A 27032-nucleotide genomic window follows, 5' to 3' on the forward strand; every position below is an offset into this window, starting at 1 on the left:
CCCCGTCCGGTCCGTGGTCGTCCGTGTTTTTGCGGCACACGAGGGCAGCGTCATGTATGGTAACCATCGGAACGCCCGGTATCGACATTTTCATGATTCTCGATCCGGAGCAAGAGATGCCGTGATTTCGGTGTTACTTGGAATCTCAACACCTCGGTTGAGGGACGGGAGAACTGTTGAGAGGGGTATGTACCCGTACATTCTGCACCTCAACACGTCTTTTCCTCGTCATGGTACAAGGTCCGTCTGTATTGAGTTTGAACAAGTCCCCAGACTAGACAGAGTTAGACATGAGCTTGTGGGAGCACCCGAGATCGCAGCACAGTAGTTGCACGACCAGTGGAGAGATCAGGAACAAGTAGGAATTCACGTGCTCTTCTAGTTTACTGGGTCGATCAAAAGCTTGTCTATGATACCCATATCTTTTGACCAAAACTGCGCAATAGAGTTTTGCTTGTGCACTTTCAACAGCCTCAATGAAACTCCAATTCATGTGACAAGTGTAGGGTAAGCAACTTTTTCTCCTTTGGGTCGCATTATGGCGATAGCCTTCCCCGCTGACCACTCGCAAGCCTGCATTGGGGCAGGTGGCCCCCCGCAGGTGGCCCAAGCTCCTCCTGCTGACGTCCATGTCATGGCGTAACTTCTCTCCACCGACCGGAGCCTCAGCCTTGTCACCATCTAGATCTTACAACCACCAACTTGCTCTGCAGCAGCATCTGTATACCCCCTTTCGGCCTCTGCCGCGGCTCCGTTTGTATTCGGGGCTCTCCCTATTATTCTCTTAATACTCTAATGTAACTTGGACTAAAAAGGTCGCCCCCGGCCCCACCTCCGGCTCCGACATTGACCTTGGTACTTGACTCCCGACGCTTCCGCTTCAGCTTCAGCCTTTCGATATGATCGGGAAACAGGGCTATCACGTCCTCCCAGGCCACCTGGGCCACCTGAGCCATCCTCGACGCCTACCACTACTGATTGGAGGCGCCGTGATATTCATCATGTGCATATTCTACCTCCTCTTCACGTTCGCGCCCTGCCTCGTCTACGGCTCGTGCTATCGTGGCTACCTGAGCGCCTTCAGCTTCGACGCCAACCTCGCACACAACCCAACATGGATGGCTTCCATCCCCGACGAGGTGCCACTCTCGAGCCTCAGCGTACCCGGTACGCACGATACTATGACTTACGAAATTGGCGACGAATTCCTTGAATGCCAGAATTGGAATCTGTCTACCCAACTTAACGCCGGGGTTCGCTACTTCGATATTCGGGCCCGTCTGCGCGAGAATGAATTGCACATCTACCACGCCTGGGGCTACACTGGCTTCAGTTTCCAGGATGTTCTCCATGATATGACGGAATTCCTGGACAGCAACCCTTCCGAGACCATCATCATGCGTCTCAAGCAGGAAGGCGGTCCCATTGGCGAGGGTAACACCAGAACGTTTGAAGATGCCTTCAACCAGTATTCTTTTGGAGACCACCTTTACAACTACAGCTCCACGGAACCCCTCCCATTGCTTGGCGATCTTCGTTCCAAGATCTTTGTGCTTCAGAACTTCCCTGATAAGGAAGGTCCTTACGGCGTTAAATGGGAGGGTTCTCAGATGATCCTTGAGGACCTTTGGATAATTCCCGACGTCTATCATTTGTCGGAGAAATGGACCGCAATCCGTACAGCTCTCGAGCTGGCTGCAACAGCGAGGCACGACAACAAGGCCCTCTATCTCGCCCACCTGTCTGCATCGGTCGGAGTCAAGCCGATTGAGGCCGCTGCTGGCCCCATGAACAGGACCATCTCGGGCATGAACGACATGACTGGTCAGTGGATCGAGGACTTTGAGGGCAACCCGGAGGCGACACGCACCGGAATTGTCATCATTGACTTTCCCGGGCAGAAGCTCATCGATGCCATCATCCGGTGGAACAGGCCTCTGGAGAAGGGACGTCGTTGGTCAAGGTCCAGCCTGCTCAGCTGAAAGAGAGAATCACACTTGCATACCCCACACGCGCAGCTGATACGTGTATTCAAGAATCCTCCAATTTCCAGCCGTCAGCTCCGCTCAACGACACTGACAGCCTCAGCGAATCAAAGAATTGCCAAATCATTCCACGTCCGTTAAAGGCCCCTCCCCAGAAAATGATGATTTTCACTTTGGATCCAACCCCCCGCTGATCCATTCCCGCCCCTGCATCTGACGTGGATCCCATGGCGTCCCGGTGCGTGTTTCATGAGAGGAGCGGGCTTGATTTAAAAAAGAGGAGATCGTCAGGGACAAGCAACAAACCACCAAGAATCAAGGAATGACCCGACAACGCACGCTTTTTTCACCCTGTTCCCGCATTCGACTGTGTTTATTTTCCCCTTTCCTTGGTACCCATTGGTGATTCCGGGCTCTTCTTCCGGCCGCCGTCTTTTTTTTCAATGGACCCACCCGGTCCCCGGTCGGCGATGCGTTGTCCTGCACGAGAGGCGTTTGTATTTGTGGTTAAGACGGTCTGGATGCGTTGAACGTGGATCGAGTCTGAAGGATTCGTTCTCATCAAGGATGGATTTGTTATCCTTTGTATTGTTATTGTATCACTGCAACCCGGTACTCGTAAGATGGAACAGGGACTATCGAGTGAGAGAGAAGGGTTGAATCACCCCCTAAAACGCAAAACCCTTCCTTTCATCGCTTCTTGCTTGATAGAATTCCTGGGCACATAGATACATACATACATGAGGGCATAGATACATCCATCCATCCCAAGGCGTACAATACATACATTTCAACCCGAAAAGTTTCAAATTCCCCAAATAAAACCCCATATCCCAAAAAATGCCATTAGAAACCAAATGCCCTGAAAGCAAGCAATCCTGAAGCAACATGATGCTGATGATGCTGATGCTGATGATAACCCTGCACCCAAACACCCTGCCAATTAACTAAAAACCCTTTTGCAATAAATCAATAAAAAAAACACAAACAGCCCTTTTACGTGAAGCGCGTGGGACTGGGACTTCCCTCACGGCTCAGACTCTCAAAGCTGTCCACCATGGCCAGGACGCGCGTCCGGGGCCTCTCGCGAGTCAGAGGCATGGCCTGGGCCTCCATGACGACGCCCGACGATGGACGACCGTCGGTAGAGTGGGAGAGGTGAGGTTCGAGCGGAGCGAGGTCGACGTGGTGCATCAAGCCCACCGAGTTGCTCGACTCGCCCCTCATGTGGTGTCTCCTGCGGCGGTTGGGGGACGGTGACGGGGAGGGAGACGGGGATGGAGATGGAGATGGGGAGGGGGAGTGGCGGTGGAAGAGGGGATGGATGGGTTGGAGGTGAGCGGATTTTGGTGGTTGAGGTGTTTGAGGCTGCTCAGGCTGAGGTTGAGACTGTGGTTGAGGAGGTTGTTCGGGTGGTGATGGTTGCGGCTGTTCACCCTTCTTAGGCTCTTCCTCTTCCACCTTCTCCTCCTCTGGATGCTGCAGCCGCTGTACTGGCTCTGGTTTCTCTTCGACCACCGGGGCCTTTTCTTGGATGAGTTGTGGCTTCTCCGCAACCGGGGGGGTCTTCTCCACGAAAGGGTCATCATCATCATCTTCCACGAGAAGATGAGACTTCTCATCGAGAGAAGACTTCCTTTCCTTAACAAGATGAGGCTTCTCTCGGAAAGGATGTTGCTTCTCCTCAACAAGATGCTGCTTCTCAGCCAGCTTCTCATCCATCTCATCCTCTTCATCGTCATCGTCGTCGTGGCGAAAGCCTCCTCTGAGCATGACCCTCTCCTCCTCTTGGCGAACCCTACTCCTGAACGAAGTCCTCCTGAACGTGGTCTTTTCATCCTCGTGATGCTCTGCGCTGACTGATCGTTGACTCTCCTTCTCGGGATCCACAAGCACAGCTGACTGCGGCTTCACTGGCACCTCGTTCTCGCGGTCGCTCTCAGAGTCGTTGCCGCCGTTGACCACCCTCAGACGCTCTCTAGGCACCGTGAACATGACCTGCACGAGACGCTGCTCTACCGCCTTCTCGATATCCCAGTCAGACTCGCCACCGGGCTCCAGACCACCAGCCCCTCCCGACATCATGGCATCCCTAGATGATGACCCGGGAACAGCGCTCAGGTCCTCCCAGTCCTGACGGCCTTGCTTCCGCCTAAGAAGCTCGCCGCGCAGACCAACGAGGCCGGGCTCATAGTCGCCGCACACGGGTTCTTGATCAAACGAGCGTCGAACTTGGGCCATATCTTCACGAGAGGATGTCGGTGTACTAGATCCGGAAAAGACTCGTCTCAGGGAGCCGAGCCATCCTCGGCGCGGCTTCGACTTTGAAGGCGATGAAGGCTCGTCGTCATCATATCTACCAGGAGCGCGATCACCCATAAGGAGCGCGGGACCCTCGGCTTGAAGAGCGCCAAACGATGAGCGTGCCGTGTTGTAGCTGCTTGATGACGTCGAGCTACCCGGCTTAGGGTGCTCGGCGCCGGCTGCTAGGAACGTGGGAGCTAGGGGGTTAAGTTGACGGGCCTTGGCCTTGATGCTCTCTGCTGCGCTTCGTGCCGACTCGGACAAGTTAGATCCGCTTCGGGACTCATCATCGCGCAGAGCAACAGAGCGGTTCGAGTTACGTCGTGTAGGTGAGACACGACCTTGCCCCTGAGTTTGGTTCTGGCCTTGGTTCTGGTTCTGGTTCTGAGCACCTTGCTTCTGGCCATGTCGGCTGTTCATACGAGCGAGAAGTCCTTCAGCGGCATCGACATCAGAGACCCAGTCCTGAACCTCGGGATCATGTCGTGGGCTCTCCGGGCTAGGGGTAGCGGAAGCTCGACCACCGGGAATCAAGAATGCGGGTGGGGGAATAGCACCGGCTGTAACGGGAGTCTGGAAGGGATCTGAGGGAACTTCGGATGTAGGTGTGTGGACAGAGTCCTGTACTCGGTGATTGTGGTAAGATTCTTCTTCGTCGTCTTCATAGATGGGGTGGATTGGTCCTGGGAAGCTTCCTGGCCGTGGCCCTGTGGCCACATAACCACCACGGGATGGCCTCGGCATGGGCTTGTGAGGAATATGAAGTCCGGGCAAGTTTCCTCGGTTGCCTCGCAGAGACTCGTAGCCGAGCGATCGCTCACCAGCAACGTAAGGGTCAGCGCCGGTATACCAAGGAACACCACCGGTTCCCCAAGGGTCATCATCTCGCTCCATCATCTCTTCTCGTCCGGAGGAAAAGTGGCTGGCATCCTGAGACAGGGCACGAACAGCCTGGTCACGATTCTCGCGGTGTCGCTTACGTCTCTTGCACCAGCAAACCGCAGCGATGATCAGGGCAATCAGAACAGCGACACCAAAGCCCAGACCCAGACCCAAGCCAAGTTTCTTAGAGTTGGAGTGATTCTGGTTCTCCTTGGGAGCATTGTCGCTCTCACTCTCAGGAGGCAACTCGCCGGCCAGGGGGTTCTTGTAGTCGGTCTCCCAAGATCCAGAGGTAATATTATAGAAGCGGAGCGAGCCTGACACGGCCTGGCGCTTCGTCTTGCGACTCGAAGTAGAGTCAGAAAGCTCCCAACCGCCGTAGACCATGAGCATGTTGCCAGGCAAGACTGCCGCACCGTGACCATAGAGTCCAGTAAAGTCGGGCTGCTCCTCTGGGATCTTCCACTTCCATCCGCTGTAAGCATCGCTCATCTCGAGAATGGCAAGCTGAGGCTCGGCAGGGGTGTTGACGTCCTTGACCCATCCTCCCAAAACAATGATGGAGTTTCCGTCCTCGCTGAGAGTCGCCGTGTGCCCGGAGCGACTGTAGACGTTGTCCGCAGTGTTCTTTGTGCTCCTACGGGTCGTCTTGGACTTGACCGTGAGATCCGTGTTGGGAATCTTGACGTCTGGGGCTTGGATGTCCACATAACTCCACGACTCGGCGGGCAAGTTCCACACGGCCACGGTGCTCATGTTGATAAAGGCCGACTCGCTATGTCCACCAAGGAGTACATAGCTGGTCTGCTGGGTGACGATGCCAGACTTGTTAGTGATGGAAGGTGTCAAGCCTGTGAGGGTAAAGCCAGCAATCGGGACGCGCGATCCGCTGCTGGAAGCCACACTCAATGTGTATGGCGTGTTGGGGTTTCTGTTTGTAGGCGCAAGGCTTATCATGGTCCTGGTGTAGTTGGCTTCGGCCTGCCAGGTCTTAGGAGCGTTGGATCCAGAGTCTGGCGTGGTACACATGCCACCGTAGGTATACATAGTCGGCTGGTCCATCCTAGGAGCAAGCATGGACGAAAAGGCGACAGTGGCGCCGAGAAAATAAGGCGCACGACGACGGTCGCCATCGTCGCCAAGACCGCGTCGAGTCCAATCGCCTCCCTCTTCCGGGTCGAAGCTCCAAACATCGCCGGTGCCGGTTTGACAGTCGCCCGCGTAAACAAGCACTGAGCCGTTGGCCGTCCTGGCGGCGCCAAACGCCGTGCTGCTGGACTTGTCCAGAAGAAACGGGAGGGAGGTCCTGCCGGCAGGGCGCTCAAGGTCGACGTCGTCAGCGCTGACGCTGTGGGAAAAGTTGAGGGCGCGGAACTCGATGCTGTCCGAGGCCGTCTGTCGGAAGATGTAGGCCAGGTCAGAGGCGGCGCAAGGTACGGTATGGTCGATGCATGGGCGATCGGGCATGAGGAGCTGAGTAGGCACGTAGGGGAAGGAGTGCGCGGCGGCCGGAGAGGCGAAGAGGATGACGGCGATGGTCAAGAGTAGTAGAGTGGTGATTGTCATGGTTGGCTGTGCCGAGTACCGGCTTCCGCTGCTGATTGTTGAAGCCATCGTGGTGGCGTGTGGTCTGGTACGTTACTCAGACAAGAGACGACGGGAGGTAGGTAGTCTGTCTGTCTGTCTGCTTTGATCGTGGTTCAACCGTCGTCTCTGCTCATGCGCTGTTTCTCGCCGACGATACTGCTGGGCTCTCTCTCACTCAGAGCATCATCATTGTCGCCGGCGCAGTTCGTAGTCGGTTGATGTTCCTATCGTTCCTCGCTATCCTCCTTGCGTAGAGTATCTTTGCAGTCGCGTGTCGCAAGAGCGAAGTCGCAACAGTGTTGAGAGGTAGGATCGGCGCTCTGTGGGAGATTGCCCAAAGGGATTCTGTGCAATGTCTCGGCCTCACAGTGCGGTCTTGGGAGAGGATTCGAGTCTTTCTCTTGCAGGCCTAGAAAACGGGCCGCTCTTGGATCGGTTTGTTCCACGCTTGGGGGAAAGTGGTTCAAGACTAAGTTGGATGACGAGGAAAGAGGAGCAAGGCAAACAGACTTGAGGAAGAGAGCAGAGTAGAGCAGCTGTCCCAAACAATAGAGAAACGGCAGTGAACAAGAGCAACCGCATGTAATGAGCAGGGGGTCCCCTCCTCCAGGCCCGGGGTCTGGAGCTATATCCTTCACCTCGTGCACCTAGAGTTTGTGACTGGGCTTGTCAATAGCTGGTCCGTCTGATGGTCTCATTCGACAATGACTCCTGCAATGGCTGCCGCCCTCCGCTTGGCATGGCCCGATTTGAGGGAGCGAGGCCAATCGACGAGCTCCCTCGAGGTCCGGCGAGCTGTGCAGGTGGGTTGTTTTGGTCGACGGTTGCCACGGAGACTCGAAGCTCTTTCCGGTGGCGGGTGGGGCCGTGATGGAGGGCACAGGAGGGGTGCTTTAGCCTTGGGCGGGAGGCAAGGATATTGAAGATATCACATGTGGCATCCTTGTAGACGCCGGGGATAGGTAGTAGACGAATTCTGTTGTACATGTGTCTGCATCGATATCATGTTTGCAAACGCAACCGTACATCACGACGGTTCCTGCTCTGGCACTCAAGCCTCTAAACCGCCGAGACAAGCTGGTTCCGTCGAGGGTCCAGGTGTGGCTTCGACAGCTCAAGAGACAGACAGGCAGACAGACGGCTGTGGCTGTGGCTGTGCGCTCGCTCCCGGCAAGTGGGTGCCATGGTCAATGTCATGGCGTCGCGTCAAAAATCCCTGTCCCGCCCTCGTTTGCGTCCGTGGATTCACCCCAACAACCAACGTCCACATCCAGTTCAGTCACCTTCTGTCTCTGGTTGCTGACTCCTGCTTCCATGTCTCTCCTCCCTCGATTGTGCCCATTGTTCTGTGTCTTGTCTATTGTTTGAAATACATCTCAATCTCAAGATATCAATCTCGTCATAAATACTGTTTGTTGACTTGCAACTGAGTTTACTGCACATTTCAGCTCGTCTCCATGTCGAGACGTATCCGCTCAATCAGCTGAGCTTATGGAGCCATGTACGCTGCCGATCATACTAGGGTAAACCTTGCCGAGTCATCTATAGTTGCCCAATCAACTATCAATTGTACCAACATTCTGCTATCACTCTCTCCGCTCTCAGAGCTGACAGATCCATCCTCGCCAGGGGTGGGTAGTACTCGAGGACCCTGACAATGGATATCTCATGCCCATCATCACAATAGCATGAACCACTGCTGGTTCGCATCGTGCATGCATGCATTATTAGCATTACAATTCATTCACTACCTATCCTATCTCTCTGTCCTAACAAACGAATAACCTCCCCAAAGCCACCTCATAAGACCTATGAATCCAATGAAAGGGTCGTGACACTATTTCGTGAGCTCTCCACCACCAAAGGAACTGATGTTCAAATCCAAACTCTTCCTCCTCTTGTTAAATCACACAGCCTGATAGCTGGCATGTGCTTGGGTATCACACTGTTAAAACCATTTTCTCCTCTAGTAGTAAATCTTCTCGCTCCAGATCGGAGGTCGGGCTTCCTCCGCGTCCCACACGATGTGGTTCTTGTCATCCAGCGTGCAACCCTCATCCGAGATGGGGATCACCTTGCTTGTGTTGAACACCTCCTGCTTCGACACGCCAGCGGGGTCGGCGGGAATCCAGAGCACGGGTGTTGCGCTGGTCACCGATGGAGGGAAGTAGGCATCTCTTTCAACCTCGTCCGTGTACTGGCGGTCAAGACCCAGTGAGTTCTCGTGGGGCACCAGTTGGCGCAGCGTGGCATAGTCGGCATAGAGCCAGGGCTTCAGCCACTTCACGAAGAAGTTGCCCTGCTTCTGCACACCATCTGCTCCACCAGGGAGGAGCTTGCGAGCTCCGTTGGTGATGCCACCGCCATTGCTGGGACCGGCACCGTTGTTGGCCTGTCCATCCTCCAGTTCAGAGCCCTGCTGGCTTCTCTGAATAGCCTCCTCCTCAACTTCAAGGGATCGGGGCAGGCTGTACAGGAGGGGGTCAAGGGCCCGGGACATGGTGATCTGGAACAGAATGGTGAAGATGAGGAAAGCAGCCATCAAGACAGCGGGTCCAGCAGCCTTGGACACGATGAACATGCCCACCATGCAGACCTCAGCGATGTAGACACCGACAAAGAGCTGCTTCAGTGCACGAGGGTAGATAAGACCTCGAGTGTCGATGGTAGTCTCAGTGACGAATAGAACGTTGTAACGGTACGCAAGGTAAAACAGGCCCAGACCGATGGTCGCCCAGAAGAGCGTAATGGGGGCGATGACAGCGTATACGATGCCTACATCGATGTTAACAAAGTACAAGGCGAAATCACCATTTGATTACTTACTGATCAGGGCGATAGTTGTGTAGACGGGTAAGAGACTTCCCCACATGATACCGCTGAGCGTTGTCCACTTGGTGTACATGGCTCGGGGAGTGCCAGCAAGGAACTTGTACAGGATCTGGAAGATGACGCAGCCCACGACCTGGGTTAGCACGCTGGTAGCAATCGTGAGACCTTGCACGATGAAGTACGAGATGTAGAAGTTGGACGACGTGGGGATCGAGCTCGAGAGCATGGTGAAGACTTGGCTGGGATCCTTGACGATGGTGGCAATGGAAGCGACGGCACTGTCGGCAAGTGTGCGAACAAGGAACACCTGCAGGACCTGGAAGCAGAAGTAGGCGTTCTGCGTGAACAGCTCAGTCTGAGAGAGAGAAACGCAGCCAGCCAGCTTGGCACACACGCGCATGAAGACGGGAACCAGAGACATGAGGATCGAGAGGGCAATAGATGGGAGAAGACCAGAAATGACACCAAGGAGCCACTGCACGACAGGTTAGCAATGAATACGGCGGGCGGGACTGAGCATCGACTTACGCTGGGAATGTCCCCGATCCAGGTCAGGCCAGGAAGCGCCTTGATAGTATCAACCTGAGCAATGATACCCACGATGGCAACAGGGATGGCCCAGAAGACAATGAGAGCGCCGATGATGGCGTAGACGGCATAGCGACGGATAAAGAGCTGCCACCAGGGAATGGATAGACTCTTCCAGACAACCTCCTCTGGCTTCACTCCAATGTATCGGGGTGCCATGTGAAGGGCATGGTGGTGAGTGGTGGTCTGGAAAGCGGCCTGGGCATCGGACTGGGTGAAGAACTCGACAAAGACAGCATTGTGCTTCTGGTAGTTTCCAGAGAGCCACTCAGCCTGAGCATTGTCGGCCTTGGGAATCAGCTTGCTAAGCTCCTCGCGGCCCCATTCGATAGTGTCGACCTTCTTGCCAATGAGACCAAGGGGTCCAAGACGGTGAGTAGGGCGCTTCTTGTTGGGGATCCAGCGGGCAGCAAGGTTTCCAGACTCGGGGTCCGAGGGAGCGGAGGCAGCCTTCTCAGCGTCGGCACCCGACTTCTTCAAGAGGTTGATGCGCTCCTTGTTGACCAGCTTGAGAAGCTTGACCTCTCCCTTCTCCAGCTTCATGGCGGTCTCATCACGCTCCTTGATAATCTCGTCCAGCTCCTTGGTGTCGCCTGGGAACCAAACGTGCTTGACCGAGTCGTTGAAGAGGGTGCGAATGCGGGCCTCGTCGAGGTACTCCTCGGGAACTGATGTGAAGAGGACGGTTCGGGACGAGATGCGCTTAGCATACTGCGGGGTGAGGAGGAAAGCCTGGCGGACGTTGATGTAAAAGATACACTCGCGAAGAATGGTGTAAATGACGAAGCCGTAGACGATCCAAGCGACAAAGCAGTGGGCATAGAGGCGGTTCCTCTGGGTTGAATCCGAAATGTTGATGTTGGACCAACCGAGAATCTCGAGCTGCTTCTTTCCATTGCCGCCGGTGGCGTTGATGGGGAAGAGGATGGGCCAAGTGATGCACAGGCTCACAAAGCAGATGGTGCAGCAGATTCGCAGGAAGCGGATGAACAGGTAGGAATCGAGACTCTGATGCTGCAGAGCGTAGGAATCGGGGATCTTCCAGAAAGCAGCAAACCAGTTGAACAAACCGGTGGGTAGTTCTGGACTCCGTTCCCTGCAGGAGCGTTAGTACGCCCGGAAAACGGTTGCGCGGCGGTTAGAAACTCACTGTTCTCGCAAGGAGCCTAGGTATGTTCTTGGCGCATAGAAGCGTCGGTTAGACTTTCTGAAAAACAGAAAGATTACGATGTAAACCGCCGTCGTGATAAGGACGGGGACGAGGGTAGACACCATGCCTGGACATGATCAGCTCTGCTCTGCAACTGCATCCTGAATACTCTTGAAAGACATACCCGAAAGGGACTGGGGCTGGGTTCCTCGCGCATCACCCTGATTCGGGTCGGGGAGATTCTTCTCCAACCAACTGATAAAGTTACCCATGATGGCGGCCCGGCAGTATCTCTAGATCTATCCGGGTCGTGGCCCTCGCGTTGGGCAAGCTCGATAGGTCGTTACTCTCGATTCGATATTTTCGACGATCGCGCGACGTCGGGGAGATGCTGATGGAGAAGCGATTTGGAGGGAGGGGAGAGATTATGAAGGATTGAGCAAAATGCGGGTGGTTGTCCCGTTGGTCGACGGATGGCTGTATTGGATCGCACGGTGGAGGTGGAGTCCCAGCTCAGCTGAACTTGACCAGAGAAGGAGACAAGCTCGCTCTCTGGGGTTTATCTGAGGAAGGAGCAGCGGGAGCCCAGGTCCCAGCTGGTATGACAAGCTGTTGGCGGGGCGGGGAGGTCCCAAGTAAATTAGCTGCAGCGCAGACGCGTCTCTCGCGGAAGCTGCCCACTCTCGACTTGGCAATTGATTCTATGAAAAAAACGAAGAAAGGGGAGGGGAGGGCAAACGGCCGAGCTCCCTGGGCGCGACTATATGTAATTAATCTCTGCACGCGCAATGAGGGAGGCCCAGAATCTTGTGAAGTAAAAAAAAAAGCTGGTTCCATGGCAGAGGTTGGCTTAGCTCACTCCCGTCGGTCAGGTCGTCAGGGGTGTGGGTGGAGGAGGCCTGCCTGCGCTACCAGCAGGAAAAAGCTGCTAAAAAGCCACCCTCATAATAAAATCATGTCTCAGCCCAATTGGCTCCCCCCTGGTGGACGAAGTGATTTAGAAAAAAGAAGAAAGGAAAAAGGGAGTCGCGTGGAGTCATGGCATGCGACGAGCGTGTAACTCTGGTGCCATCTTGTGTAATTACTCCCTTGCCCTTCTCTATGTCTGCCATCAACTCGAATCCTGTGGTGTTTGGTCGTCGTGGGTGTGTGTGATGCCATTCGACGTCAGGGTGAATGGGCAAGGCGTGGGACGGCACAGGACAAGACAAGGTGCTGATGGGGATACGTCACAGCGTAGCGCCGAGGCTGCGAGCGCATCGCCAAGTCCCTGAAACTCGGACGCGTCAGGAAACGGACAAATCCTGGTTTGGGCTTGGATCGACGGCTCTTGCGAGCGGTGGTGATGGTGGGTGGTCCAGTCCAGGCCGGGTTCATCGACGGGTGGTGGGCGGCAGTGGGGCATCCATCCCACCCCTTCTTCGGGTGTTTAAATGGAACCACCGAAAGTGCCCGGGACAGCGCATCAGTCCGCTGTAAGTTACTGGGTCGCCAGCTATTCTGGGGGACGGGGTCGTCTGATGATCAGCACACTTACTACCAGCAGCAACAACCTCCCCGCCAAGGACGGGTGGGAATAGATCCTGGACCATAACACGGGTGGAATAAAGACGGGATGACCAAGGCATCCAGCCTCTGAAACCAGCAACCGTCAACTCAATACGAAAAAGGGACCCTTTCCTTGCGACAGGAAGGAAAGAAAACTGCAACCCTAACTCTAAATCATGAATCTACCGTAAGCGCGTGCGGGCCTCGGGAAGTGGCCTGGGTTTCTCTTCCATCTCATCTCGGCTGTCGAAGCTTGGCTCCAGACCGTAGGCGCTATTGGTGAAGGCGTGTGGACGTGGACGCATGCACCAGATAGTTTGTCCCGCTAAGGCATTGGTTCTCATCATCCTGTACGACAAGTCAAACACATCTGGGTCAATCAAGATGCTGCCCGTGTCGCAGCTTTGAGTCTCTCTTTTTCTCATGACCTCGTGAGGTGAGGTTCCATCCGAGGCCAGACCATCGCCGTTGTGGCTCTTTGTCCTCTGCACTTTAGTTTCAGCCATACAGCAGCAGGATAAAGCGCCAGTTCCTGCGACCTTCAGCTTGCGATGTCGAAATCGAAGATGCAGCACAGCCACGGCGAAACAGCTCGACAGGGATTTGCTCGTGCAGATTGTGTGTGTTCCTCGGGTGTGATGTCAGACGCAGCCCATCCATCCATCTTTTTTGCTCAACACCAAGAACTGAATTGTCAGACCAAAAAAAGTCAATGAATCAATCCCGGCGAAGATCTTGGGGCGGGAATGCAAATCCTCCCCCATCTGCCAAAGCTATTTCGACTTGACAACCATTCATGGATCCAATCTCGTGGCGCTAACATTGTCGTTGGGCAAATGAGCAAAAGTCAGTCTATTCTCTCGGAGTTTCTCCTACCCGTTTCTTGGGTCTTGACAATCTTGACGCCGTCTTTGCCGTTGCCAGTGCCAATGACATCAAGTCTTGTTTCCCCTCCCTTTGTCCTGTCCTAGACAGTCACAGACCTACTGTAGGCATCTCCAGGTTTGTAAATCAAGGCAGCCCATAACGGCAAGGTCACGCTGATCCCATCTATCGTCATGATTCTGTGTCTCCCTTGAGCCTCTAGTTCTATGGCTACTGCGCTACCCAGCCCAACGAGGCAAGGAGGCGCTTCCTAATCTTCCCCTATTTCGATCATTCCACCCTCCTTTGATCGCTCTGATGCCTCTGCGCTGCTGTCCATCATGCCAACTACATCATCACTTTCCCTCACCGCTGGCCGTCCTGTCGTCTGCTGTATCCCATCCCCTTGCCCATTCCAGGGCAGGCACATGCACGCGCCAATTGATAAAATGGCGCTAACGCCCACTGGTGATGCCGGTTCAGCTGAGATGGTCTGCGCCGGGCATCAAACTCCCAAACTGGCACTGGTCGACCGGGGGGTAGAGGCTTGGCCCATCCCCTCCTCCGAGCGACTCCTCCAGCCAGTAGCAACCCCTGTGTCTTCATTCATCTGCTATGAATTAATTGAATTCCCATCGTGTGCCCCTCGCATTTGCATTTGTAGCCCTGCTCGCCCGCTGCTTCATCACGCTCATGCCTGGGTATCATCCCGGTCCCGTACCCGTTCGCCAAAGCTTGTCGCGGTTTTGCCGACCGTGCCTCCAGCCTGCGTTGAACAAGTGTCCAGGTGGTTGACGACAAGTTGGAAAGTCCCAGACCAGACGCGACCGCTGTAGCACTCTGTCGCCGTTGCAGTAGGTATGTAACGCTGCATCATCTTGACTCGCCCTCTCAAGCAAGGTGATGAGGCCTCTTGGGTTCTGGGCTTTGCCTGACAAAAGGTACTGAACCTTATTGATTGAGGCGTCACTACGCCTGTGCCTGTGCCTGTGCCTGTGCCTCCAGTCTAGAATGCGCCCCAAACATCACCTCCCAAGTCTGACAGCTCCTTTGGCCCATCTTGCCGTCTCCGTTGCTGCACAAGTTTCGAATCTTCGGGATGGACATGTACATGAAGGCAAAGACATTGCCATGGTAACTCGAAGCGATGCCTCTCATCCATCGCGACAGCCAGCGGTTGGTTGGTGATTGGTGGAACACAACGCTACATCTGATGGAGCTGTAGCAATCCCACATCCTCGGGACTGGCCCCGGAGAAGTCCACTTTGCGTGAAGCCGTCTTGAAACTACATCCTTCAGTCTCCTGAAAGATGGGGCTACTAGCCATATGACCAAGGGATGATATTTCCAATTGCCGTTTCTCAGTCACTTCGGTGGCGGGGGCAGGGGATGTCAGCGTTCAGGTGAGCGGACAAGCAAACATAGTTGAGATTGCGATACACAACAACGTGCCTATCAGCTTTGAAAGCGAGGGTCTCGACAGACAGGGGGGAAACAAGCTTATTGTCGCGTTCGGAGAGAGCTGGCGACCTGCAGGCTGACCCAGAGGCAGACCTATTGCAGTAGAAGAGCATTGATGTTAGTTCGGAGATGCTACGAAAGGACTGCTACCCTCGTCACTACCTTGTTCATAGCTATCTTGAATATGCCCTACTGGAGCTTTTGGAATGGTATTAAAGCTTGAGGCTCTGCAATGAGACAACAATGAAGAAAGGTGTCTGAGAAGCTCTCGGCAGGTGTTTTGCCGATATAATACATCCAGTTTGCACAGAAAGCTATGAACATTCTTGCCATTCAACAAAGCATGCGTCTGTTGGATCATAGCAAGCTTCGGACAATCCCTTTCCAAGCATTGCTATGAGAGCAGGCAACCGAGCCAGTTGCAACTCGATGCCACCAACTCCCGGTGTTTCCCACCTTGTTAAGAGAAAAGAACAAAGGAACCGACACCCATTCTCACTGTAGGTCCTATCAGAGCAAACTGAACATGTCCATGCGCCCACCATGTCGTTGCGGGGATGCTCCAAACAAAGAATTGGTTTCTTTGTTCTCTGAATAACCTCCTATGTGCCAAGCCACCCTCAACAGACACCATGCTAATTCTGGATCCTTTGAAAGGAACTCAGATTCCAGTGCTAGTATAAGATCAAAGGATCACGTTTATTTCTTTCATCTGCAACCTTCTTTTGTTCTCATGTTCACTCCTCACCTCGCTCTCTGAACTTGCACAGTCTGCTCTGAAACCATCACCACTCACCTCTGCAGTCGCAATGTCATCTTCAGAAGACTCCTCGGATGAGGAGAGACATGAGCAGACACGCCCGGTCCATCCTCTCCACATCCCCGCTAACAACTACGCAACGGCTTACAAGTCTACCTGGACTCTGCCCAACTCGGGCATGTTGGAACCAGAGGATATCGCACTCCTTCAGCACGTCAACTGCTCCTATCTCTCGTCCGGGCGCGCTCCCACTCTGCTGGCTCTCAAGCAGCATGCCCAGTGCCTCACCAACCTCATCCGAAAGCTCGCTCCGACACTTAGCGGATGCGCCTTGGACATCTTTGGGGAGGAGCAAGATGACTATGGCGGGTTCAAGGATCAGGCCTTTGACTGGTTGGCTTACCTCGACAAACCCTACGAAAACGATGACGTCTCGCATCATGAACCCCTCTGGGCTCTTGCAAATACTGTCAAGGAGCAGTCTGAGATGAATGGCATCGTCCATCACTGTCCTCTGACTAGAGTTCCTGACACTGGCTCTTCAGCCAAGCAGGGGGCTACCCGTCGTCCATACATGACGCACCATGACCTTGTCATGCACGCCAACGAGTGTCTTGAGATTCTTGACCACGAGTACTCCTCTACCGGTGGTCTCATGTCTCTCCTTCCCACCGGCGTAGAAGGCGACACAGACGAAGATCGGGTCCATTTCACGGCCGATGAGCTCGCCGGCGCTCGTAACACTCTTCTTGGCCAGTGGCTTCTTCACCACCAGCATCTCGTCGGTCGAATGCACGAACTTGAGATCAGCTACGCCAACACCCTTGATATTCTTGGCAATGAGGCTGAGGTCCCGCTGCAGCTGATGAGTCGCGGCGGCGTCGACGGCATCTCAGGGGGTCGAGAGGTCGCATACCCGCAAGACAAGTTCGTTCTGGCCAATATTGGCGACGATATCATGGGATACATCCACCGGATGATAGACGTGGCCGAGGCCCAGATCGAGCAGAAGGAAAAGATCTGGAGGGCCAGCGGTGTTAGCGGCGAGCGCATGTGGATGGAAGAAAGAGGAGGCAAAGTCTACGCCAGGGGCATCGTGCCCGTCGACCTTCTGACTCGCTTCTACCGCATCAAAGGCAAAGGTCACAAGTCTCCCCTCTTTGTGATCCCAGCCGCCGAACAGCACCCGGGCGTCCAGCAGACTCGGCGCATCGAGGAGCGCCCGACCCTCGTTTCCGTTGTGACGCCGACCTGGCCTGAGCGCGTGTCCGAGTGGGAGACCAAGCAGAAAGCCAAATTGGAGGAGGCGTCACAGATGGACGCGCAGAACCAGGTTCTCATACGCGACAGAGTCGAACTGCAGGACATGCTGGCCGTCAAGGATGCTGAGCTGCGTCGACAGAGGCTCGAGCTGTCGTTTCACGAGATGCGGCTTTCTGAGGACGAGGCCGAGGTTAGAAAGGCTCTCTACTCGCAGATCACGGCATATGAGGAGAAGATGGCAGAACTAAGATCTGTGTTGCCGAGCAAGTATCACAGTCTGTTGGATGTGGACACGGAGCTGAGAGAGGAGACTTAGAAGGTACAGACAGGTACAGACAGGTACAGAGGGATGATGAAAGGGCCTGATTATTCAGTTTTTGCAGAGTCATCTTCTAGTTAGCTTTGGTCTTTCTAAGCCAATAGAGAGCACAAGTAGTATGTCCATCTCTATCGCCATGTGATGCTTCATGCTCTATCTACAAACAAAGCCCTCTACTACCCAAAGGTATACAAGACGAGGCACTCAGCAAAGCATCTCCAAGTTAAAAGTTTCCAAGTAACGGGGCGAAGAAAATCAGTCGGTTGGTCGAGGCTTTGGGGGAAACGGCCCATGTGGGCAGTCTGGAGTTGTCACCTTGATCATGTCTGCCGCCTATCATTTTTCATTAGTTACCTTTGGCGGCATCATTGACCAAGACTCACCTTTTCAGCAATGGCATAGACAACAGCCTGGAGATGGGCCGAAGGGATCAGCGGCATGATGCTGGCGTCGGCAACACGCAGATTGCATGTTCCATACACTCTCAGCTCAGGGTCCACAACTCCTCCCATGTCTCGAGGCATCATGGCGACAGTTCCAGATGGATGCCTCTCAGTGGTGAGTCCTTTTAGAACCTCCCGCATCAACTTGTCATGATCTGTCGTGTTGAATGCGGTGTACGGCTGCGGCATGAGCTCCTTCATGGCCTTTGTCTCGATGAGCTTCATGTTTAGCTGAAGTCCAAGGACAATGATCTCGCAGTCGATGGGGTCGGAGCAGTATCGTGGGTCGAGAAGAGGTGGATCGAAGATTGAAGAGGTTGAAGGTCGGACAGTGCCTCGGGAAAAGGTCTTTTGAGCAGCGACAGTAAGCTGGCCCCAGGAGTTGGCCATTGTTTCGAATATCCCCATGTCATTACTGAGGACTTGTTCTCGAAGAATCTCCTTCTGCAATTCGTAGCCAATCTTGACTGGTGGAGGGGCATCGTCAGGAAGGGCCTCTCCTGAACTCTTGTCGTCGACGAAATCTTTCCAAGAGTCGGTGACGGACTGAAGGTTGGGGAATGCAACTGTGTTGATGAGAGGCGCTGTCCAGGGGCCTGCACACTGTTAGCCAATCCCCTACCCGGTATAGAATACAGATAGACATGCCGGTTCTATTGTTAATGTAAATGCGAGAGACCTGGTCATGTACTTCGCCAATGATTGCGTCGCTTTTGAAGAGGGAAGAATTGCGGTCTGTCGATGGTCAGCCTGGTCGTGAAGAGGTAACGAGACGCTTACAGTAGTAGGTGGCATATATCATCGGATGATCCTGTAGATTATATCCAACACCAGGCAAGTCGATTTCGACGGGGATCTCAAGAGATTCGAGGGTTTTGGATGGTCCGATGCCCGAGACCTGAAGTAGAGTTGGAGAGAAGATGGCTCCAGCAGATACGATGACCTCTCTCTTGCAGACAATGGTTCTTTTCTTTGCCTTTTGATCCTCTGCAAACTGCACATAATGTCAGCTCAAGACAGATCAATTAATAGCCCTGAATATCTTACCTCTACGCCAACAACACGTCGGCTTCCCGTAAATCGGTTATAGGGCTCAAAAATGAGGCGCGTAACTGTCTGTCCTGTAGCAACGTGAAGATTAGACCTGTGATCCGCCGAGTTAAAATGAGCCTCTCTGGCATCTGATCTCGTTTGGTTGGTGGGATGCATGCTTGATGGGAGAAGCATTGCTCCTGCGGCCGTCCCATTGTTTGGGTCGTCAATGATGGGTATGCCGAGCTCGGAGAATCCGTCAAGCACATTTGCTACACCCAAGTCAGAAACAGTCGTTGTATAAAGGCCTATATGCAAATCACTGGATTGGTTGTAGAAGTATCGAGGATACGAGACGTGGACTGAGCCATTGTTTCCATGCATAGACAAGTCAGGATGGATGCGAAGTGCATCGGCATCCTCCTTGTAGGCATTCGCCTTGAAGCTTTCTGACTATCGTGGATTAGCTTTCTGCTCCATATAGTTCAATATTTCTTAAACATGCCTTCTTGAAGTAGGGAAGCATGCCATTCCAGGACCATCCTTTGTTGCCCAGCTTCTCCCAGCCATCGTAGTCAGAGGCAGGGCCCCTTGTCCAGCAGAGGCCATTGAGAATAGAGCTTCCGCCAATAGCTTTTCCTTGAGGGATTTCCATGTACTGATCGTTGAGATAGGTTTGAGGTTCTGTGATTAGGCCCCATTCGTATTCGCTCCAGCCACCGTTGCCGACTACTCCTGGGACGGGCAGTAGGCCCTTCGGGATCGTGAGGTTTCTGGCATCGTCCCTAAGGAGAGGTTAGTTATGAGCGATGAAGCCTTTTAGATATCTATGTACAGAGGACCTGCCTCGAGGACGAGGACGGAAACTGCAGAGCGTCAGCCAGATTGTTCCATGTCAGCGATAGATATTGAGCTACCAGATGAGTTCTCAGAAAGACGGTTGGCAATAGTCAACCCAGCGGTACCTCCGCCAACGATGATGTAGTCATAAGCACTGCGCAGCGTATCTTTCGCAGCTTCCGGTGTAAAGTGAAGAGCTTCGGACCAAGGCAGGGCACACAAGGCCACGAGGCCCAGGAGAAGGCCCCAAGCAGTCATGGTGATGATGAAGTGTGGTGAGTCGAGAAGAGCTAATCTCGAGGTGCGAGCTTAAATATCCAAGGGCAAGAAATTAACATCAGTGAATCATTGAAGCTGCGAAGCGAAGTTGTGAATGGGCATTTGTTTGCACAAAAGCATTCGCCGAGATCCAGATTTGTTGGCAGTGGCAAACAGCTGCCAAGTCGGATCCAGGCATATTCGTGCTCACCTAGCTGATCTCAAGAGTAGATGCTTGGTATATTAAATTGGCCATTTGATGCACGCTCATAATGTGTATCTCAGCACGAGGATATTGCTGCGACCCAGGAGGCACTCCTTAGAGGATGCACTATACCTCGCGTCGTTATCTGATACTTTGAACTATTACTAAGAAAACGAACATGACCACATATTCAAGACTTTTTGAGAAGAGCCTCGCTGGTATTCGGTCTACATTTGGGTAGTTCTGATCTCAGTTGATGCTGGCATACCCAGCTCATATTCGCTGCCATCTGCTTGTGACCGCAACAGAGTTGAACACTAAGGCAAATAACTCAAGTCAAGAAACACTACTTTTCTTTTTATCGAGAGATGGTAAATATCCTGGGATATATGTCTTGTCAGTTAATGCAGGGGTTCATCATAACTTAAAGGTCTAGGTGTTGGCTCAGAACGCAATGACGGACAAGCCATGGCCTTGGTTTAGACTTCTCAGAAGACACCCCTAAATCGTTACATACCAGCTAGGCAACTAGAAGTATTTATTAAATTCTAATTCCTCGAGTACAACTACAGGTCTGAATCAACTTCGAGGTGGATTCTGTCACACCAGTGGTTCTCAAGCTAGACAACCGGGTGATGGCATGGTCACACAGAATTGGCTTCCAGAATAAGATTCCGAGATACTTACCTTTCCACCCCTAATCACTCAAATTCAAGTCTAAGAATGCCGATTCAACGCTCGCCATGAATAACGACCACAGCCGTCCTTGACCTCGGCCCCGTTCGGGGCATATACCCCGGTAAGAGGGATCAACCTACCGCACATGTACATTACTAAGCTGCCTACAAGCATATCTCGAGTACGGCCCAGCGGCTTCAACTCAACACCAATCATAGCAACGGCAATTGTCACGATCTCGAAACACTCGGCATCAACTCATGATGCTGTTTCTTTCGAGACAATGTGCCACCAGGAGCTTCCGGATACGTAGCCTCCCCGCGATTGGCCATCGCCGCTCCCTGCATCTGGCACCTCCGTTCCTCCTCGACGACTACATCCCTCGGTATCAGACCCTCAGCTCCAGGGACGTGGCCAAGAAGCGCTCCCTGGCGTATGCCCACCTCCGTAACTGTAACCTCTGCCCCAGAGAGTGCGGCGTCAACCGGTACGAGAAGACGGGCATGTGCCTCATCGGGGAAAAGGTAAAGGTCAACACCATTGCCCCCCACTTTGGCGAAGGTCAGTGTCAGTGTGCGCTCTGTGCTTTTCTGGCTCCCTTGCGTTTGCTACATGTCATGCGCGGCGTGTTCGATTGTGTTGCTGACTCGTTGACAGAGCCTTGCATTCAAGGCCACAATGGTAGTGGTTCGGTCTTCATGAGCGGGTGTAACTTGCGGTGCATCTTTTGCCAGAACTTTGACATCTCTCACCAGCGTAATGGCATGGACCTTACACCTGAGGAGCTGGGAGACTGGTACATGAAGTTGCAGGAGGTTGGCAACGTCCACAACATCAACATCGTCACCCCAGAGCATGTAGTGCCCCAGGTGGCGCTGAGCATCCTGCATGCCAGGGACCGTGGCTTGATGGTTCCAATCGTTTACAACACATCAAGTTTTGATTCTCTAGCCTCTCTCGAACTAATGGACGGGTTGGTCGACATCTACCTGGCCGACTTCAAGGTGTGGGAACCCAGCACCTCCAAAAGGCTATTGAAGGCCGACGACTACGCCACTACGGCCAGGGAGAGTGTCAAGGCTATGCACGCCCAGGTCGGAGACTTATGCTTCACTGGAGACGGCATCGCCAAGAGTGGGCTATTAGTCCGCCATCTTGTCATGCCAGGCAAGGAGGCTGAAGGGGCCGAGATCATGAGGTTCCTGGCCAAGGAGGTGTCCCGCGACTGCTTCGTCAACATCATGGAGCAGTACCACCCGGATGCGCACGTCGGAAAGAAGAAGCGAGGCAAGATCAAGGATGGCGAGGCCGACAATGAAGTGCGATACGCGGACATCAACCGCGCAGTTACCGATCAAGAGATCTCCTCGATCCGGAAGGCGGCCATGGATGCTGGGCTCTGGCGATTCAACGACCCACCAAAACATGAAGGGTTTGCGATCTGAGAGGTAGGCTGTCTCTCGGTTGGGTTACACAGTGAGAGAATGAACCTTGCCGCGAGGCTTCAGAATCAAGCCAACTTCGGGGACTAAGAACGCCACCACCTGGCCAGAGCGACCCAGATGGCTTCTACGGCTCATTCAAAACTGTCAGAGGCAAACCGGGTGACCAAGCCTTTCAGGTCCCTGAGCAGAAACCCAGTTCTATTCAGGATCTTATTTGTGTGGCACGGATCCAACGCCCCAGGGACAACCAACAACGAATGACAACGCACCCAACGCTAGGAATGGACGTTGGCAAAGAAAAGGTCTGGGCAAGGCTCGGATCTCGCTGCTGGCCCTTTGTCGGGACCGTTTCCGACTGACAAAGCGTCTGCCAACCCCTCGTCCCAATATAGCTTTCCTTGCGTTGTCGGTGGCGGGAGAGACTGGTCAGGACGGCCAATATCTATCCGTTATGAGTGCCGATCATCTTGCACTGAGGACTTGATCATTATCATTCTCATTAGCAAGATCACGCTATCCATCAAGATGAACACGACATTTTCAACCGTTCACAACATGGTACCACTACCATCCATCGCTGCCAGGATCACGCCGCCTCCTGAGGAGTTGAACATTACTATTCCCAAGTCGGAGACATTCCCTGTTATTCCAGCATCACCTGGATGCATCACGCAGACGCCATCTGGATCGACGACTAGTCCTTCCACGCGGAGGAGGAACCGAAGGCGCTCGTCTAGTTCTCGTGCTCGTCCTCCCCGTGTTGATGTAAGACCTGTGCCTCACGCCAACTCGCACCTCATCTTCTCGCCACGGACATACGAGAGCCTGTATGTGGAGCGGGCATACCTCACTAGCGCTCTACAGCAGCATTCTAGCCGTGCTGCAAACCTGATGAGGCAGTACTCTGTCGTTGAGTCGCAGCTCCAGAGCCTTCCCGGAGACAAGGGCCGACGCAAACTACGCAAGCAGCTCGGCCTCCTCAAGTCAAGGATCAACGAGGCCTTTGAACAAGAGAGGGCTATCTTCTCTCGCCTCACCGAGCTCTACATGGAGATTCAGAGCCGCGAGAGCTGGATGCAAATCGGGTACCAGCAACAACAGGCGTGGTCCATGGACAGTCCCAGCGTCGGCACCCCTTCCGTCTACAGCCCCATATCCTACAGCCTGCCCACGCCTAATACGCCCCTAAACGGAGCGTGCGCAGAGTTTGTACCTATGGGCTACTTTGGCGACGTTCATCATCTGCCCGAGTCCTCGCTAAGCCAAGAAGAGACCGAGACGAGCCTTGGCCTGGAGACTGTTGACGAAGCCGGCGAGGATCTCTTATGCAGACCTGATTCGCCCTGCGAAAGCGTTGAATCAGGTACGGCTCCCGCGACTCCAGTTGCAGCCGACGCCCCGATTGTCGAGGCGACTGACTTGGAAGAGGCATCTGGTGATGTTCGTGCCATGGCTATCAGGAAGAGACGGTTCAGCCTCCCTTGTCTCCAAAACGCATGGCCCGAAACATGAGCAAAGCAAGTGCTTTGCTATGGTGGCTACGACATATGTTCGATACGACTATGCATGGGTACGAATATGCTCAGATAAACATGTTTCAATATGTACAACGAGAAGCTTGGATATAATCAATGGAGCACAAAGCAACAAAGAACACATCTGTATGTAAGACTAGGTCATCTTCATTATATCATTAACAGCATAACCAGCATTAGCATCAAACAATTGTATCCAGGCTGCTCATTTTTGGGTGAATGTATACCTACGTTTCTCAAAACCAAGTCGCTAATATATCAATCTACCACCCCATTTAATCTTCTTTCTTTTTTACGCAAACTCTCCAAATTGACCGTCGTCAAACCCTAGATCCTTGGCCGACTGCTGCTTCTGCTGCTTCACATCCTGCGAGCTCGGCGGAGGCGGCAGCGAGAAGCCCTTAGCACCTCCTGGTCCTGGCGGCGGCGGCGGAAGCGCAAAGGACTGCAAGTCTCCCGAGCTGGATCCTCCCGCTGGCGAACTCTGCTGCTTCCGCCTGCCAAACTTGGAGCCGCCGAAGCTCACTGTGATGGTCTCACCATCCTTCAGGCTGTAGTCCCGTTTCTCTTCCTCCTCCTTCTTAGCCGCTGGTCGACTTTGCTCGCCTTCCCAGCCGAGAGCTTTGCGAGCCTCCTGCAGGGCAATGGATAGATCGAATGCCTCACTGCGTTCCTCAAACCCAATACCCAACACCGCGCGCCTACCCTGCGGATCCCTCACCGTAAGAGCAAAGAATCGGCTACTATCCAGCACAGGCTCAACAACAGCGGCAGCGGTGTAAGGCGCAGCGGCAAACAGCTGCCCAGTAGAGGCGTCCTCGAGCACGGCGTCAACCTTGAGCTTGTTCTCGGACGAGGGCGACTCGTACGCGGTCTCGAGGATGCGCAGCCGGGCGGTGAAGATGTGCCGCTTGGGATCGGCGGTCCAGGCGCTGGCAGAGTAGCCCTTTGTAGACGTCAGAGGAGGGATGTTGTAGACGTGGACGGCGTTGGCGACGAAGAGGATGCGCTGGATGGCGTCACTCGGGAGGGGAGTGCCTGTGGCGGGGTCTAGGAGCTCCATTGGGGGTGTATTTTGAGGTGTTTGGAAAGGAGGTGAAGAGGGAAAAGAGCTGCCTGGTGATGGATGCTAATGTGGTGTTGCGACGTCTAGGAGGGGCACACTCGGGTCGGTGGAGGGGCAAAGCGCGGGGCACCGCCGTTTTACTGTAGGGTAGGTGAGTGGGTGATGGACCCTGCAGATGGCCAGACTCGAGCACGCTATAGAATGATGCGATTCAACTGGCTGGGCATGGGATTGAGGGTGGTCGTTCACAACTACTCTCGAATTGGGTGTTGAATACAGGGCATAGTCTACCATCATGGCACCTACTACGCAGTATGGTGGCCATCTTTATAGGGAATACAGCGGCATTCCCCTATCGTTCAGCGGTGTTATCGCTCGGCCCCGCTCCCCGCCGACCCCGCCAAAACTGACGGGACTGGAGAGCTCTCACTGACTCACCAGCGTCAAAATCTCCCCTCCACCAAATCCAGACTTGGGAATACCATCATCCGCTCATAGAAGAGACGGCGATACCTTCTCCACGACCAAACAATGGCGACCGTCGAAGCAACCCGTGAGTTGATCCCTTCAATCCCCAGTTGTTACCACCCGCTAATACTCAGTAGCCGCCGCTCCGGCCGAGCAGCAGGAACAGCCATCTTCAACCTCGGACTTTGAGTGCGCCTCCCCAGCTCTTACACCTCCCTCACCTCGCTGACAACTTCCCCAGCATCGTGTCAACCTACCGCGGCCTCCTCGAATCGGACCCCCACCTCACCAAGCCCGTCGCCGCCATCGAGTCCCTCATCGCGCTGCTAAACGCCCACCCCTCGACGACAGTCTTTGAGACTCTCGAGATGGTCAAGGTCCACTCTGACCGTCTCAAGGACTCTGTCGCCAACCCCGTGCCTCTATCCGCCGGAACGGACCTCTTCTTGCAGTACCTTGTTTCGTCTCTACGCCAGCAGGACGGCAGCTTCGATGCGGTGCGACAGCATTTGCTCCGTAACGGTCGCCTCTTCGCGGCGAGGGCTAACGCCGCTCGTGAAGGTATTGCCGACGCGGGGTGGAGGCTCGTCCGCGAGGGGCAGTGCATTCTCACGCACGGGGCCTCACGATCAGTCGTGGGAATCCTGGAGCGCGCGGTGCAGGATCTCGGGGCTGCCAAGTTCAAGGTCATCTACGTCCGCGAGGAAACGCGCGTGGAGGAGAGTGACCGCGTCGTCCGCGAGCTCCGTGAGAAGGGAATTCCAGTTGCTGAGATCGCAGAGGCCTCGGTTGCCTACGTCATGGGTCTGCTGCGGCAGGTCAACATGGTAATTGTCGGTGCCGAGGCCGTCACCTCCAACGGTGGCATCATTTCTCGTATGGGAACCCTGCAAATCTCCAAGTTGGCTGCCCAGGCTAGCGTGCCCTTTTATGTCGCCGTCGAGACGCACAAGTTTGCCCGCAAGTTTGTCATGGACCAGCGAGACATTGGCTTCAAGCAGGACGTGCTCGACTTTTCCGTCAACACCAAGAGCAAGCAGCCCGTCGATGCCGTCGACTTTACAGTTGGTATCCCATTCTTTTGCTCTTCTTCAGTTATCTGACAGATATATAGCCCCCTGACCTCATCTCCAAGCTCATCACAGAGAACGGTATTAAGCTTCCTGGCTACGTGTTTGAGCAGCTCCTCGATATCTACGGTAGCTTGAACAGCTGAGCGGCGCTGTTGACGCAGACAAAACAACGTCGCGCCCACCCTAGGCCGAGACTGATGCTCGTCTTTGGGAGACGGGCCCTGCTCAAGACCCAGGGGGGTCATCTCCAGCTCGCCGAGCCCTCATGATCACTCATGGTGTATCTCTATTGACCGCAAAGATTCAGCTTCCAGGCAATGAAATGGCGTTCAGGATTAGTATAAGATTTGCTAGGGACTCTGGACAAAAGTTGGAGCTATTAATGTGCTATGTTTACGAGAAGGGGTACCAAGGGATGGTCATGGACATGGAAAAGGTACACCACA

At 54.0% G+C, this 27032-nt stretch overlaps 9 protein-coding genes across 9 annotated transcripts; 5 read left to right on the plus strand and 4 right to left on the minus strand.

The window, feature by feature from the left end:
- Positions 1 to 899: 899 nt before the first annotated feature.
- Positions 900 to 1982, plus strand: NCS57_01017700 (PLCXc domain-containing protein; the record flags this gene model as incomplete). The annotated part of the gene is made up of 1 exon (XM_053059928.1): positions 900 to 1982. The coding sequence occupies one exon, from the start codon at positions 900 to 902 to the stop codon at positions 1980 to 1982; it is 1083 nt and encodes a 360-aa protein (XP_052910322.1).
- A 999-nt stretch (positions 1983 to 2981) lies between these two features.
- NCS57_01017800 (uncharacterized protein) lies at positions 2982 to 6785 on the minus strand (the record flags this gene model as incomplete). The annotated part of the gene is made up of 1 exon (XM_053059929.1): positions 2982 to 6785. One exon carries the CDS (start codon positions 6783 to 6785, stop codon positions 2982 to 2984), a length of 3804 nt encoding a protein of 1267 aa, XP_052910323.1.
- Positions 6786 to 8724: 1939 nt separating this feature from the next.
- Positions 8725 to 11600, minus strand: NCS57_01017900 (uncharacterized protein; the record flags this gene model as incomplete). The annotated part of the gene is made up of 5 exons (XM_053059930.1): positions 8725 to 9533; positions 9585 to 10065; positions 10119 to 11274; positions 11329 to 11455; positions 11513 to 11600. The coding sequence occupies 5 exons, from the start codon at positions 11598 to 11600 to the stop codon at positions 8725 to 8727; spliced, it is 2661 nt and encodes an 886-aa protein (XP_052910324.1).
- Positions 11601 to 16010: 4410 nt separating this feature from the next.
- On the plus strand, positions 16011 to 17540 carry NCS57_01018000 (uncharacterized protein; the record flags this gene model as incomplete). Its single annotated transcript, XM_053059931.1, has 1 exon — positions 16011 to 17540. The coding sequence occupies one exon, from the start codon at positions 16011 to 16013 to the stop codon at positions 17538 to 17540; it is 1530 nt and encodes a 509-aa protein (XP_052910325.1).
- A 258-nt stretch (positions 17541 to 17798) lies between these two features.
- NCS57_01018100 (uncharacterized protein) lies at positions 17799 to 20116 on the minus strand (the record flags this gene model as incomplete). The annotated part of the gene is made up of 9 exons (XM_053059932.1): positions 17799 to 17876; positions 17927 to 18582; positions 18635 to 18721; positions 18767 to 18980; positions 19034 to 19290; positions 19342 to 19471; positions 19524 to 19803; positions 19854 to 19884; positions 19936 to 20116. 9 exons carry the CDS (start codon positions 20114 to 20116, stop codon positions 17799 to 17801), a joined length of 1914 nt encoding a protein of 637 aa, XP_052910326.1.
- A 1143-nt stretch (positions 20117 to 21259) lies between these two features.
- Positions 21260 to 22444, plus strand: NCS57_01018200 (Radical SAM core domain-containing protein; the record flags this gene model as incomplete). Its single annotated transcript, XM_053059933.1, has 2 exons — positions 21260 to 21560; positions 21657 to 22444. The coding sequence occupies 2 exons, from the start codon at positions 21260 to 21262 to the stop codon at positions 22442 to 22444; spliced, it is 1089 nt and encodes a 362-aa protein (XP_052910327.1).
- Positions 22445 to 22843: 399 nt separating this feature from the next.
- On the plus strand, positions 22844 to 23956 carry NCS57_01018300 (uncharacterized protein; the record flags this gene model as incomplete). The annotated part of the gene is made up of 1 exon (XM_053059934.1): positions 22844 to 23956. The coding sequence occupies exon 1, from the start codon at positions 22970 to 22972 to the stop codon at positions 23954 to 23956; it is 987 nt and encodes a 328-aa protein (XP_052910328.1). The 5' UTR covers positions 22844 to 22969.
- A 315-nt stretch (positions 23957 to 24271) lies between these two features.
- Positions 24272 to 25042, minus strand: NCS57_01018400 (DUF1681 domain-containing protein; the record flags this gene model as incomplete). The annotated part of the gene is made up of 1 exon (XM_053059935.1): positions 24272 to 25042. One exon carries the CDS (start codon positions 25040 to 25042, stop codon positions 24272 to 24274), a length of 771 nt encoding a protein of 256 aa, XP_052910329.1.
- Positions 25043 to 25576: 534 nt separating this feature from the next.
- On the plus strand, positions 25577 to 26729 carry NCS57_01018500 (EIF-2B GDP-GTP exchange factor subunit alpha; the record flags this gene model as incomplete). Its single annotated transcript, XM_053059936.1, has 4 exons — positions 25577 to 25598; positions 25651 to 25702; positions 25755 to 26577; positions 26628 to 26729. The coding sequence occupies 4 exons, from the start codon at positions 25577 to 25579 to the stop codon at positions 26727 to 26729; spliced, it is 999 nt and encodes a 332-aa protein (XP_052910330.1).
- Between the last annotated feature and the right edge of the window lie 303 nt (positions 26730 to 27032).

Source organism: Fusarium keratoplasticum, chromosome 8, assembly GCF_025433545.1.
Source record: "Fusarium keratoplasticum isolate Fu6.1 chromosome 8, whole genome shotgun sequence".
Taxonomy (NCBI): Eukaryota; Fungi; Ascomycota; class Sordariomycetes; order Hypocreales; family Nectriaceae; genus Fusarium; species Fusarium keratoplasticum.